We start from the raw sequence: 13,554 nt of genomic DNA on the forward strand, positions 1-13,554 counted from the left end.
CTTCAAGGTGTTTTTACTGAGTGGAAGTTGGTTCAGAAACAAAATCACATTCTTGCGCATCAATGCCACTGTAGGCTGCAGTCAAATTCTTGAGTAGACGGGCTTCGACATCTATTATTATTCACGCATATCCTATGCTTCTAAGCTTTAAGCTACAATGTAGCAAATTCTAGTCTATCAGGTCCGTTCCGGAACCACTAATCGCAAGTGCACCGAGCAGTGTAGGCGTGAGAAATACGCCAGGTTTGAGCATGACAACTTTTATGACCTCATCATTATTATCCAGGGTAAGTATTGATTTGTTTTCTCGTCATAGCGGCGTAAGGCGTTGCGGCATTCTCGAAGGGGTATTGGGCCTCGTCCTTACCAAGTCATTTCGTTAAGCCGTGTGGGCATTAATGGCGCGTCAACGGTGCACTCAAAGCGATCCTTGAGCAGTTTGAAGCTACAGCGCTGCCCGTGAAGAGCGCCGTAAAAAACCATCTTCGCAGACGTGTCGTGTCTTACACGGTTGCTCTCAAAGGCGCGACATGCCGCGTTGCCAGGAGTGGGTGGGCTGAAAGTATGTACACAGGAGTACGATCCCCTGGCCCTTGGGGACTAGCAATCGCCCTTGCGGGCACCGAAACTCCGCTGCGGGAAGCATCGATGACCGAGAAGTAAGATCGTTGTATATAATCTCAACGAACCGTTTTGCTCAAAAGATGGAACATTCCGCCTGAGCTCTCCGGAAAGCATCCGCAAAGAATGACTGCATCGCCGTGTAGTGGAAAAGAATACCGCCAAGAACCGCAAGATGCCACAGGTTATGGCTGCCACCAATATAGTCAAACATGCCAGGGCACCATCTCTCAGGAATCTTGCTCGCGTAGACAAATGCACCCAAGAGGTAGACAAAAATAGACTTGGCAATGGGCGTATAAAATGTCCACACAAAGTCCGGGCCGTGAGAAAAGTACAGCTGCAGGATGGGCAAGAAGCCTGTGGCGCCCAGGCCAACGAAGAACGCAACGCGCGCCCATGCCATGTCCGCTCCGTTAAAAGTCGGATGCCAAGGGAGAATGACGCCGCCAATACCCAGGATAGCAGTCGTGGTCATGTAAGTCCATCGGCTTACAGGGTCGCAATAGAAGGCCGTGTATTCAGTAGTCACAATAGATGCAGCGATGAGGAGGGAGATGCCCGTATAATCCACGCACGCAAAAATGGAAATCGCATCGACATCCGCAACAGCGTTCATGGTGTGCCAGATAGTGGAGCACACCAGCGTCAGGCATGCGGTAAAGAAAAAGACAGCAGCGATGAAGATATCGGTCTTGGTGCTGAGCGAGAAGTTGACGTTGCGGGGATAGAAGTACAGCGCCACAGCCAGAACAATAACGAGGCCGATGGCATGGGACCAGATGTTGACGAGCTCGTTGGAGATGCCAAAGGCGGACTGGACACACTCAAGCTTTGATTCGGTAAAGCGGTATCCCTTGCGAATGTGTGGATTGATGCGCCAGGGCATAGGCAGGTCGTCGTATGTGATCAGCTTCGTCTTCCTAGCACGAGCAATGGCGCGCTCAATCTTCTCCTCAAGGCTCTCAGCAGCGCGCATGGCCCGCTCGATACCCTCGTCAACCACCTCGCGGGCGAGTCCAATGCCGCCATCAACAACTCGACGTCCCTCGGACATAAACGCCCCGGCAGCATCGGCGGCATTTGCCAATCCTTGCTCGCGAAGCTTGTACGCGCGGTTCTCGTAATCCGTAAGCATATCGTCAAGGAGTTCGATGCCGACCCGTGCCTTCTCGTTCAACGACTCGGCCGAGGCGAGGGCTTCCTGGTAGCGAGCCTCGAGTGTCTCGACCATGATGTGGAGGCGGCGGCGGCCGGCACCGAGGACCTCCTCGGAGGCATGGGAGCATCGGGCGCGAACAGTTTGCAAGGTGGAAAAGGCTCGAGAGATGCTCGCATCGAAGGTGAGCTCGCCATATTCTTCAATGAATTCAAGGCGTCGCTCCAGCTCGGTGAGGAAGAGGTCGACCTGTTCAGGTGTAACCAACACATGTCAGCAGCGGGACCTTTTTTTTAATCCTCCGACGCTCGGCGGGAGGTGGGACCAAACAAAACAAACATCATCACCAACAACGTGATATAAAACGCACCTTAAGTAACAAATGCTCCTCTCCATCCATGATGTGGCTGACAATCGATTTTCTTCTGGGGATAAAGAAAGAGTGTCGTCGTCTCCGGGTAAGTTCAGTGCCCTCGGCCTGAACGCCAGATGCCGTGGCCGCAGTGAAGTCGTCGTCGTCGTTGTCCTGGACGGCAGCGCCGGAGCAGGGGGATTGGATTGAAGCCATGTTGACTAGGGGTTCCATTACTGTTATACAAAAATAGAGATTGCAGTAGCCGTTCCGAGCTCGAGCGGTTCGAACTCGGCAGGAAGGAACAGAAACAGGAGTCGTGCACCAAAAAGGTGTGATTTGTCTCCGCCGACAATAGTGTTCCGCCTGCAACGAATAAATGTCCCGGTTCCTTGGGATTGGCCGTCAGTTGCACCGAATGTAATGCAGAAGCGTTGGCGGCTCTGCTTTGGAGGTTTGAAGGTGCGTAGGTTGCAGCTGCGGCGAACCGTCGGTGTTTGCGAACGAGACCACGGGTGGGAGGCGAAAGAGTCGATTGGCTTATACGTTTAGGGAAATGGGGGGCTGCTACTTTTGTTCGGCTTCTCCACGAAATAAAATGTTCTAGTCTGTTGAGGGAGGGGAGATTTGCGGGCGGAATCTCAACAATGCTGGAGTGATTGGTCGAGGCCAAGAACGTGTGCAGCAAGAAGCAGATGTACAGATCGGCGGCAGGAGACCTGGACCCTGATAGTAGTGTGATAGCGGAGGCGAACTGCGACTTTTTAGGGCGACGGTCCTGTGATTCAGGTTCCTGATAGGACTGGAGCAGACGCTGTGGTGGTTTGCATGTGTTTGTATATCGTTCGTCCTTTTTCTAAGGAAAGGCACTTCGGGAGCAGGTACGTATTATATGTACCTCAATTCAAAAGACAGGGAGGGGCAAGTATGTGTAGAAGAGAGAGAGTGTGTGTGTTTGTGTGAGCGCGCAAGAACGGATGAGGCGGAAGTATTTGAGACGAATTATTGGTATTGCCTTTTTTTGTTGTTGTGGCGGGCAATTACGAGGCCAAGATTGTGCGGTGAACAAGCAAAAGATAGCAAGCACACCGTTTACTTTTTGAGTCCCCGAAAGCCGATAAGTAAGAAAAGGGGATGATGAATGAAAAGAGGTCAAAACCCAGAATGAAGAAAGGGTTGCAGAGAAAGTGACCAGAACCCAAGCTTGCCGAGGGAAGATGGATTACCTCACAAGAGAGAGAATGACCAGGGTTATCTCTTCGGGGGACCTGTTCAAAAGGGTAGGTCATGGGAGAGCAGAGGAAGATCCGCTCTCCGGGAGAAAGTGGGAGGAGGAGCACCCAACGGAACGCTACTTTCGTATGTAAAGAGAAAACAAACAGTCAAAGTATCCGTAATACTAACTAAAAAGCGGTCGTCTTGCCGCTTTGCGGTTGCTAAGACGTACAGGCTACATGACACTTTACTAAGGGAGTAAGATTGCATACGAAGGCCTGATGGAGATCTCCAGCATAGTAAAAGGGCCAAGGATCACAGGCCCAACGAGCCCCTCCCGCGCGCATTGCGAAGACGGGCCCTATGGCTCTTCTGAATGGATGTCCGGTAAAGTTCGGGCCAGCGCGCGCCGTGGCGGACATGGCGCGCCACCAATAGCGTCATTCGATGCCACGCATGAAATCCACTGTCGAGGTTATTGGACCAATCTCATGTTTTGACGTCGGTCGCCCCAGGACAGGTGCAGAAGGTGCAGAAAACAGTCCTGCTTGGTGTCGGAGAGAGACACCGCATTGCTGCAGGTCAAGCTGGGCTGCCGTGGACTGCCCAATTGGAACAGCCAGTACCCATCATCCCCCCACGCGTTTTATGAGTGTACCTGTATCTTTCCCTTTGCTTTTTCCTGAAGAAGCAACCGAGGGTGCTGGGAGCTCGACGATCCTTTGGTGAAGAGCATTCTGTCCTTGGTCTGGTTGTGCACGGAGAACTTGGTTAAGCATGGAATATGTGTTAGTAAAGGCCTTTATGTTTCGGAGTCCGACGAATGACAACTACATACAGCCTGTTTGGTGTCAGCTTGACTGATGATGTAAAGTTCGCCAGTCAAGCCAAGTTCTTTTTCTCATGCCTCTCGCAGGATACCGCCCTAGCGTGCCTAATGATGGCGTTTCCGAGACCAAGATATCTAGCCTGAGCGCCGTTACGATAACGCCCGTCATACTAGCGACATGCGGAAGAACGCCCAATGCCATGCCCAACATGTCTGACTTCTAGTGCTCTGTTTAATACTGCGGCAGAGCTGCGGTGCATTCCATACGGCCCGTGTCTTAACTCATGGGGGGACGCCGAACAGGTGGATGACTAAAGTCAAACAGGCGCAAGATTTCAGCGGAAAAGAGAAGAAAGACTCAGTGAGACGCATTCGTGCAAGGCATCTGTGAATGGCTTGGATGGCTGAGATGACTGGCCCCAGGAAATTGGCACTGCTTTTGCTGAGTTTAGGTGAGACGGCACGCCATCCGTCGCCCTGCAGCACTGGAGATGCCCACTAACAAAGTTATCCCAATCTCGGAGCACGGTCCCCATGGCTGCCGTCAGTTTCTCTCCAATGCCCGTCTTGTTGCTCCAGCAAAACGCTCAGCCCTGCTACCTCTGCTGCAATTCCCTGTACTGCAGCAGTGCATTGATCTGCCTGTACCGCTTTTCAAACCCTGCAACGCCTGAATCTTAGGACCCCATCCCGCCGACAGCGCTTGAGCCGTTCTTTGTCCCGCGCACTCTCATTCCTGTCCGATCCGACCCAATCTTTCAGCCTTGCGAACGCGGTCGCGGCCGGGCCAACTCGACACGACCCAAAACATATTCAGCCTTGACCGTTGCATCACAAGGTTTTTTTTCTTTTTTTCTTCCTAATCTCCGACGACACGCGGCTACTCAAACGATACCATTGCCTTGAATCTTTGCTATTCCCTTGAACAGAATCTATCAATCACCCTAGTTCCCACAAAAATCATGACGGTCAACGAACTGGTGTCGGATCCTAAGCTGTCCGTGGTCCTGCAGACCTCTGGCTACGCCCAGGACCAAGCCGCGAAGCTCTTGCAGCTCCTCACCGACGTCACCCACGCCAGTCAAGACACACTCTCGCCTGAGCTGCAAGCGAACCTCTCCAAGGAGCAGAAACTGCTTCTCACCAACATCTCACACCTGCGCGGCTTCCATCGCGCTGCCAACTTCACGGCCCGGGAGACGAAGGCACAGACGGCTGAAGCCCGCCATGAGGTCGACCGCCTACACCTGCAGCTACAGAACCTATACTACGAACAGAGACATCTCGAGGGAGAGATTGAGGCCTGCGAATCCTACGAGTATGTGCATATGCGGGTCGCGATTGTCCCGGACGAGGTGCTGACGATAGCTACAGCCACACTTATCAGAAACTTCCACTTATCCCCGTAGAGGAGTTCCTAGAATTGCATCCGGAGCATGCTGACGACGACGAGAATGCCTTGATGGTTGCGCGGATCGGCCACGAGCGGGCGGAGCGGGAGACGCTCGAGCAACAGAGGTTGGAGTTAGTCGGAAGGAAACAGAAGCTTATCGCCGAGAATAAGAAAAGGAAAGACGACTTGGCCAATCTCGACAAAGATCTTGAGAAATTTATTGATGTGAGTCTCCGTTCCCTTCTGGAATCGACTTCATCAACCACTGACAACCAGCCCAGGCCGCGAAACCTATCCAGGAGCTCTTCGAGAAGGTTGCTTGAGAGCAAGGAGAGATCGAACCCATGGTCTTTACTCACTATGTATCGCAACTGCAGCTCTTTAAGGGACGTTCATCCATTGCGGACGGATACCGATCCAAGGAGAACATGGCCTCAATGGTTTGACTTGGACATGCTCCTCGACGCACTCTACGAGAAGTAATATCGATTATCCCACATTCACGTCGACAGGACAGAGCATCGAATACCTTGGTATCTAAGGGGGGAGGGGATTCAACAGGGCCATCTGCGGACAGGCGAGACGGACTCTCAAGGCCAGAACGGCGTGAATAAGCGACCAAGAATCCCCGTTCTCGCCCTCACTTGGTTGAAGAAGATGCGGTGTCCTTCTTCAAGGATATCTCGGCATCTATCGTCTGCGGTTACCGCGTGCAATCTGACGGAGCAGGTTGGGGGATGAATAATTGGCTCACTCAGCGAGCCGCATTTTCCGGACACCAGCGGGGCCTTGATGGCGGCCATCATCCGGACGCGGAGGGAGCTAGGTTGGTTTGAGCTCAAAACGGTCCAAAGCAGACAAAACGTCTCGACCCTGCGATCCAACAGCGTAGGTCGCGCCACATCTTCGGTTTTGACGGAGAAGAGAGAAGATACCGTCATGCCGTAGCCCGGTAGCTTGAAAAACAATGCAAACCCGACACATTCACCGTTCGGACTTTAATGCCCGTTGTGGCACTGTGACATGACATCTCCCCTCCGCACGCAGTCCGGAAAGGGCTGCCGAAGCGGTTTTCCATGCGGGTAATTCGCAATCACCGTTGCCCGGCCGCCACCACTTTGTTCTCCGAGACGGCACATGCCCGACTGACTTTGATGGGTGACAGACAGCGCCAGCGGTCCCGGCAACAGCAGCCCTTTGCAACATGGGCTAGGTTGGCGGGGGAGGGACATTTCATTTTTTTGGGTGGACACAGGGCAGCCGAAGGTCTCACCTCGGATCCGATGATGCGACATGTCAGTCCCCTACGGTGACTGGTTGGTTGATCCGTCCGGCTGTCGGGGTTTTCTATTTGTCCTGTATGTATGTGAGACCTCTGGGAGACTCGGGAGGTTTATTTGGCTTTTTGGGCGTCTGGGGCAAACCGTTTCATCGACATACGACGAGGGATGCCCCCGAGCCCTATCTTCCCCCTCCCCTGTTCGAAGGGAAAGTCAGGGAATGGGAAACATGCGGGTGGTAAAAGGGCCCCGTGCAAAAAAAGAATGTCATCTACTTGATCAGACGCTCTTGTCTCGGGCCAACTTTGGCCAGATTGTCCAGATTGTTCGAGAAAGTGTAGAGAAGACACGGAGGGACGGAGGAGTTCCCTAGCCCGTGAAACCAGCCTAACCATCAACACGGCAAGTGTCCTCGTTGCTGATGACTTGGCGATGTATACGATTTATGCCCGCGTCTTCACCATAGCAGGTCAAGTATAAAGTTACGACAATCCTTCGACCTTCTTGCAGGCAGTGTTTCAAAATCGTTTCCCGCATTGGGCAATTGCAGATACTATGTACCAGTCGGCCGACAAAAAACGGGGGTGCCCGGCGGGGCATGGACACTAGTAGGCAGGCACTCTATGGGTGGGTGGGTAGTGAGCATGGCATAGTGTACCGACTCCACGGAGCTGTCTGAATCGCAACACGTTGAGACATGCCAGTCTCCTGCCATCAGACGAGTCTGAGGGTTCTGGCTGTCAATGAAGGTGCATATCTGCGACAGCAAAACCGTCAAGCAACTAGTATACATGGACAACGATGTAATGCGAATTGGACGGCGGAAGGAGAATGTAGACATTCCAGACCCAACGACAACTTTTGAGGCTTTGGGAGTCATGTGAAAAAGGGATCGCATGTTGGCCCCAACTCAATCCTATAGGGGAAAAAAAAAAGTATCCCCTGAGAACGGCGCGACATTGGCTACTGTGTTCTTACGGATATGCCGTACCGAATACGTTGATGAATCAGCGTATTGCTCGCAATTGAAGTTGCGACTAGCTTGAGTCAAGTTCTTTCAACCTTAACTCCAGCTCCATCTTGGCAGTAGTCAGGGTGATTGAACCAATACGGAAGTGCAAGCGAGGCGAACGGAGGAGAAGAAAAAGAGAGAGAGAGAGAGAGAAAAAACAAAACCCCTGCCAGGGCCAAGTTGCCAAGGCAGAAGCGCAATGAGAAATTGCAATCTCTCGAGTGTAATAACTAAAGAGTGGGATAAGCCAGCCAAGCTGCCAAGGCATATATGAGGCCTAAGGATATAACAGACGCGGTCGCTACCCGTTGGATCGCGTCGATGGTGGTGTGACAGGAACAGGCTCCTGCTCCGTATCTCTGCAATACCTTTTTTCTTGGCCTCCTTTTTTTTTTTTTTTTTTTTCCTCCTTCCCATTCACCGTTGCGTCTGCATGTGGTATAGTTAATGATGATCCGCGAATGCGGGTCAGTGTGGGTGCCACGATTCCAAGCTAGAGAGAGTCGGGCTTATATTGGAGGGAGGGGGGCAACGGCGAGGCAAGGTTTCTTTCGAGAAAACACTCCGATCCCAGTCGAAATGACCCGGTCCTAGAACTAGGACGCCAGACAGTGACTTCGAACGAGTACGATGAATGAACAAGTGAACATGTTAACAGTAGGGCAATTTTGACATGACCAGTTGGCTGGCAGGAAACCTCGAACTCCAGGTTCTTGAAGGCCCACACCTAGCCAGTCAGGTTCGGAGCATCAGAAACATTCAATCTCAAACGCCGACCCGCCAAGGATTTCCCACCCCACCACCCCGGCACGTTCCCTCCACTGCTATTACTGTATCCGTACTTTTTGCGTTGTCGTCTACCGCTATGTCACTGGCTTGGCTTCTCGGTTGGCTTAAGATCACCACCAGTGGAAGTCCGCGGGAACGGCAAGCTTGCTAGGTCTTCAAGCACAGGAATTGTGCGGTTGTTCCCTCGCAGCAGAAATGTATTGAGACAACTAGAAGATTTATTGCCGTATTTTGCGCAACAGGCTGACGCGAGAGCTGCTCACGCGGACTGAGCAGCGCTTCAGGCGCTGAACTGTCGCTTATTCGTCGCTGACGAGAAAGGGCCCTTATCCATTTCTTCTCAAGGCTGCATCCTCCAGTACGGCAAAAAGCAAGCTCTCGCTTGTGATTTTGAAATTGCGGAGAGCTGTGGATACGCTCTTGTAAGCCGAAGGATACTTGGTCAGCGTGGAGCAAGTCGTTGGGGGCAAAGTACTCGTGTATTATTCGAGATACTAGGGAACTTTAGCTTGCTCTGGAAGAACAAGCACAATATGTTGCAGGGATGGTCGCCGCGTTCTTTTCCTTCCTTGCCTTTAGTCCTTGAGCCTTGGAAGCGCCACTCCGTCTCCGTGCGCTAAAAGGTAGATGTCGTTCGTTGGTGTGCTCCTGTCGTACAGAAGTCTCTGTACACCGATATTTCGTTCTGCGCACTTTGCCTACTACAACCACAATACGCTTCTGATTCTGCATTCTCCTCTGCGGTTATCCCATTTAAGGTGCGAAGAGAATGCGCTAAAACATGTGGTGTCTTTGGCCCTACCGTCGATAGCACGGATATTCGAAAGATGGCTTAATTGCGGTGAGCAGAGAACCACTCGGATGCGTTAGTATCAAACTGCACATTCAATGACGAATTTGCGGCTCGCGGTGGCATGCCGTACTAAGAAACGAAGCTCAGTCGAAGCTACTCAAGTCCGTGGCCAAGGACGAAAGGAAGGATATGCGCTTGTCAAGCACATGACTATATCGGGCGGTGTGACAAGGGCATCCACGCACCGTAGCAGACCATGTGCAGGTCGAAATCTCCCGTACTACGTATCGGCTGCCGTGACTGTTGGATCCCCCCTACATAGTATAGGCACACTGGTGGCCTGGCCAGCTCCAATAGTGGAGAATTGGCTGCAGTGACATGCGTTTTCCTTCATTCGACTGATTCTCGGTTCAGAATTTTCTGATTTTTTTTTTTGTTGCAATTCTGAATAGGAGAGAACGAGGAGAACGAAAATTGGTGAGCGGTCCTCAGTCTCCCATCATCTGGCAACAGCGATATCCCAGCTCGCCACGAGATCCTAGACCGGCACGGCAGCCGGTGGTAGATGGTATTGGAGGAGGGGAACGCACTAGGACTGGCTGGACTGGCTGGTTGGGTTGGGGGGAATGTCAAACTCGGCGACAGATTGGCACCAAATGAAGGTTTGCGATGGTGGGACGACCAAGAAAAACATGGTAGGGCCTCGGCCTCGAGCTAGTTTAGCAAAGTGCGATCATTATTGCAACCCCTGGAAATGTGTTAGACGGACTGGTTGAAGGTTGAATGCCATGGGATGACATTTGTTATGAGGGGGCATGTAAACAACCAAGCAAGCTGTCTTGCCCTGCATACCCTGTATTGACGCTGTCGATATTAATCTTCATTGGCATACCGGTGTCGTGAACTGCTTGCGTGGGCGCATTCGCATTCGGTCATCGATCAACTTTTCCCGACCTTTTTGTCCAGCATCCCCCGCCCAGGCCCTATGACGACGCCGCCACGGTATGACTGTGATGATGACGACTGCAGCCACAGCTTGCCATGCCATGCTGAAGCTCCAGATACGCCTCTCTTTGGTAGGCAGCGGCTATGGGGCACTCCAAGCTTCACTGGAGGTAAGTCTCAAGCAAATCATTACCCATACCCACCTGCGAGGGTGTAGCTGGCGACGACAAGTATACCTCCTAAGCCTTGATTGAGCCACGATTGTGCACTGCTTGGCATACGTACCACTTGCATGCGGGCCGGGTAGCTGTGGTTGCTGTTGTGCATAGTGTGCCATCCGCTCCATTGTGTATAATCCTTCAAACTGCAGCTTCGGCTGCCGCTCAGAGGTAGCGTGGTACAAGCCGCCGCGGTATATGCCCGCCGTGTGTCTCAACCTGGTTTCGCACGCATGGCAAAGGTGTAGGTAGCCACGACGGGTAGACTGGGGAACCACCTTTGTTCCGTTGCCCTGCGACATAGAATGGTTAGATTTCATGGCTCGTGGCAGTTCATTGCTGGCTCGTTCTCTTAGGCCAGGCAGGCATGAGTACAAGCAGGGCGCGCGCCACCACAAGCAAGTGGCTTTTACTCAAAGATTGAGGAACAATACCACGTCCGGTTCGACTTGTTCTGCTTGTGTAGGCGGCGAGTGTTGTCCGTTACCGAGCAGGGGTGGGACTCGAGAGCACATAAGCCAAAATATCTCGTCCAGCCAGACTCAGCAACATGTTTTTCGAGTAAACGATGCCCAAGTGTGGCTGTCGAAGGACTTTTCCAAGGGAGAGCTGCTACAACGACTAAACTCCCGTGTTGCCCGCAAACAGCAACATATGCACAAGCACGCTAGATGACTCGCATTCGTTAGATGTTTGGTTGGCTGTTTCCAGGAGCCTTGGGGCGAGGAATGGAGGGAGACAATGGCATTGGCTTCTTGGCTCAAGGTGGTGAGAGCATAGGATGAATAAAGGTGAAATTCCTAGGTTCAATGTCCCCATTGAGGTAACTGAGGTCAAAAGGTGTGTACGTAACTAAAGCAGGCAAGAAAATTAACCCATTGTTACGGAGTACTTACACGAGGCATGTGCCTTCCGACCAACTGCCTCCAAAGCAAGCAGTTACCTGTCCATGCATCAGCTGCAACAATAGGGTCAACCAAAAGTGGGCGATGCTTGTTCAAGCAAAGACAGGACAAGAGATGTTTTCGAGAGAAACTACTAGGTTTGATGTACGGTGTCTGAAGCAGCCAGCCACCAGCCTACACCTCGAAGGCTTACTACGCCGCCCCTAAATAGCCTTAGCACGGAGCTAAGAACACAACCTGAAGCGCCTGGAAGAAGTCCTTTATATGGCAGGTCCTTCTAGGGAAGTCGGGAAATACTTCTCATAGCAAAGCCGATGAAGAGTGAATAAGAGCCGTCATCACTTGGCTATATTATTAAGCACTCAAACATCTGGCTTCTTTGTTCACCAGTCCCGGGCGACGCTACGGCGGGCTCAGCAGACTTGAGCCGGTCAGAATATAGTGCCAGTGGAGAAGAGTGTATAGTAAGGGCAGGCTGGGGGCGGTGGGCACTGTGGCTCCCCCAGGCCAAGCACCGCAAATCTGGTACTGGGGGAGGTATTTTCAAATCCCCTAAAGGGGATGCCGTTTGGACCAACCAGCCCGTCAGAGCGGGAGGAGCAACCCTACAGCACCTTAGCGTTACTAGCGTCCAAGGGCACTGACAGAATGCGGCCCTTGGCCCCTTAGCCCTGCCTCCTGTTGTTTTGATGTCGCCCATGGGTACGAAAATGACCGCACTGTGCGGGTATTTGTCAGATTGTCACCTTTTGTGAAGGTCAGGTACACCTGCAGTTTGTCATCTGAATGCGGACGCCCATTGGGGGTTGACTGCTGGCCAGAACCCTCGCTGAAGAACGAACAAACCACAGCCCCAAGGACGAGGAATACAAACAAGAGAGGCGGTCTCTCAAGAATGCGTTCAAGAGGGGGTAGCAAGGGGGAAAGGAAAAAAAAAAAGTTGCCTAGCGAGGCTGTGCAATTGCCCGACGGACGCCGACTCGCAAGCGATGATGACGCAGACGTGGTAGACGACGACGCCAGACTCAAGCAGACAGTAATAGACAGTAAAATATACACGAAAAAGGATCCCGCGCGATGCGTATTGCGATGTGTCTCGATTAGGGCGAGGTTGTTAAGCTTGGCCTTGTACCGTGTGCCCAGGCAGAACGAACGATGGAGTGAGGCATATTAAGCCGAGCCACTCAGTTGAGCCATCTTCTGGGACCCATCCAGGCATAGCGAAGAGGGACGCCATGGCAAACGAATGGCGACATCGTGCTGCCGTCCAAAGGAGATTTTGTGGACGAAGAAAGCGGAGAGTGAGGCGGTGTTGACAGTAATTCTGCTGTGGATGACTAGAAGGGTTGGAGGAGAGAAAGTAGGAGGGACCTTAGCGCGACTGCGGGTACTCCGTACACAGTGTGATGCTCTGCAGCGCCGCCGCTTAGCCGGTAATCTTTCATTGCTCATTTCCCGCGGGGCGATTCAGTGCAGGCGCAGAAAATTCCCAAGCCCACTGAACCCTGCTTTAAGTCCGTGCAACCCCTGTCGGTTGCGAGAACCCACGTCGCACTTCGCTTTAACGCAATTATCGGAGGAATACAACTGTAGGAGCCAGAGAGACAGAGGCAGCCCATCAAAACTGATAGCAGGCGAGATGCACTAGCCCCAGTACGGTACACTAAGTAAGAAAAAAAAAATGCACCCCAGTGGTTTCTGGACCTCTTGATATCCCTACTGCCGACCAATTGGATTCCTTTCCTATTTGAAAGACCCGTTTTGCTATCCAATCATCAACCATGGCCAATCAGCCAAATCCAGCCAATGCCACTGTGGTCCATTGCCCATCTCGTTAGGTCTCTGAGAGAGCTCACTGAAGTGATGGGGCTGTAAGGTACATCTGCCCTCCTGGCTCCATTGCTCCAGTCTCACCCCAGTCTCTTACGGCTGCCATCAATTTTGCTGGGTTATCCCCTGGTCGTCGTCTCGCCAATCCAGAGGTCCCCTGGCTCCTTCGTCCGCTCCAGTCCCGCATCCCCAGTTGCTAGGCTCGCGCTTCTT

General features: G+C 52.4%; 2 protein-coding genes across 2 annotated transcripts; one reads left to right on the forward strand and one right to left on the reverse strand.

Annotated features, from left to right (window-relative positions):
• Positions 1–697: 697 nt before the first annotated feature.
• Positions 698–2,348, reverse strand: CTRU02_205926 (izh family channel protein; the record flags this gene model as incomplete). The annotated part of the gene is made up of 2 exons (XM_036723000.2): positions 698–2,029; positions 2,151–2,348. 2 exons carry the CDS (start codon positions 2,346–2,348, stop codon positions 698–700), a joined length of 1,530 nt encoding a protein of 509 aa, XP_036585298.2.
• A 2,790-nt stretch (positions 2,349–5,138) lies between these two features.
• Positions 5,139–5,892, forward strand: CTRU02_205927 (THOC5 family protein; the record flags this gene model as incomplete). The annotated part of the gene is made up of 3 exons (XM_036723001.1): positions 5,139–5,494; positions 5,551–5,794; positions 5,851–5,892. The coding sequence occupies 3 exons, from the start codon at positions 5,139–5,141 to the stop codon at positions 5,890–5,892; spliced, it is 642 nt and encodes a 213-aa protein (XP_036585299.1).
• Positions 5,893–13,554: the final 7,662 nt, after the last annotated feature.

The sequence above is a fragment of the Colletotrichum truncatum genome (genome assembly GCF_014235925.2).
Source record: "Colletotrichum truncatum strain CMES1059 chromosome Unknown Contig_0003, whole genome shotgun sequence".
NCBI lineage: Eukaryota > Fungi > Ascomycota > Sordariomycetes > Glomerellales > Glomerellaceae > Colletotrichum > Colletotrichum truncatum.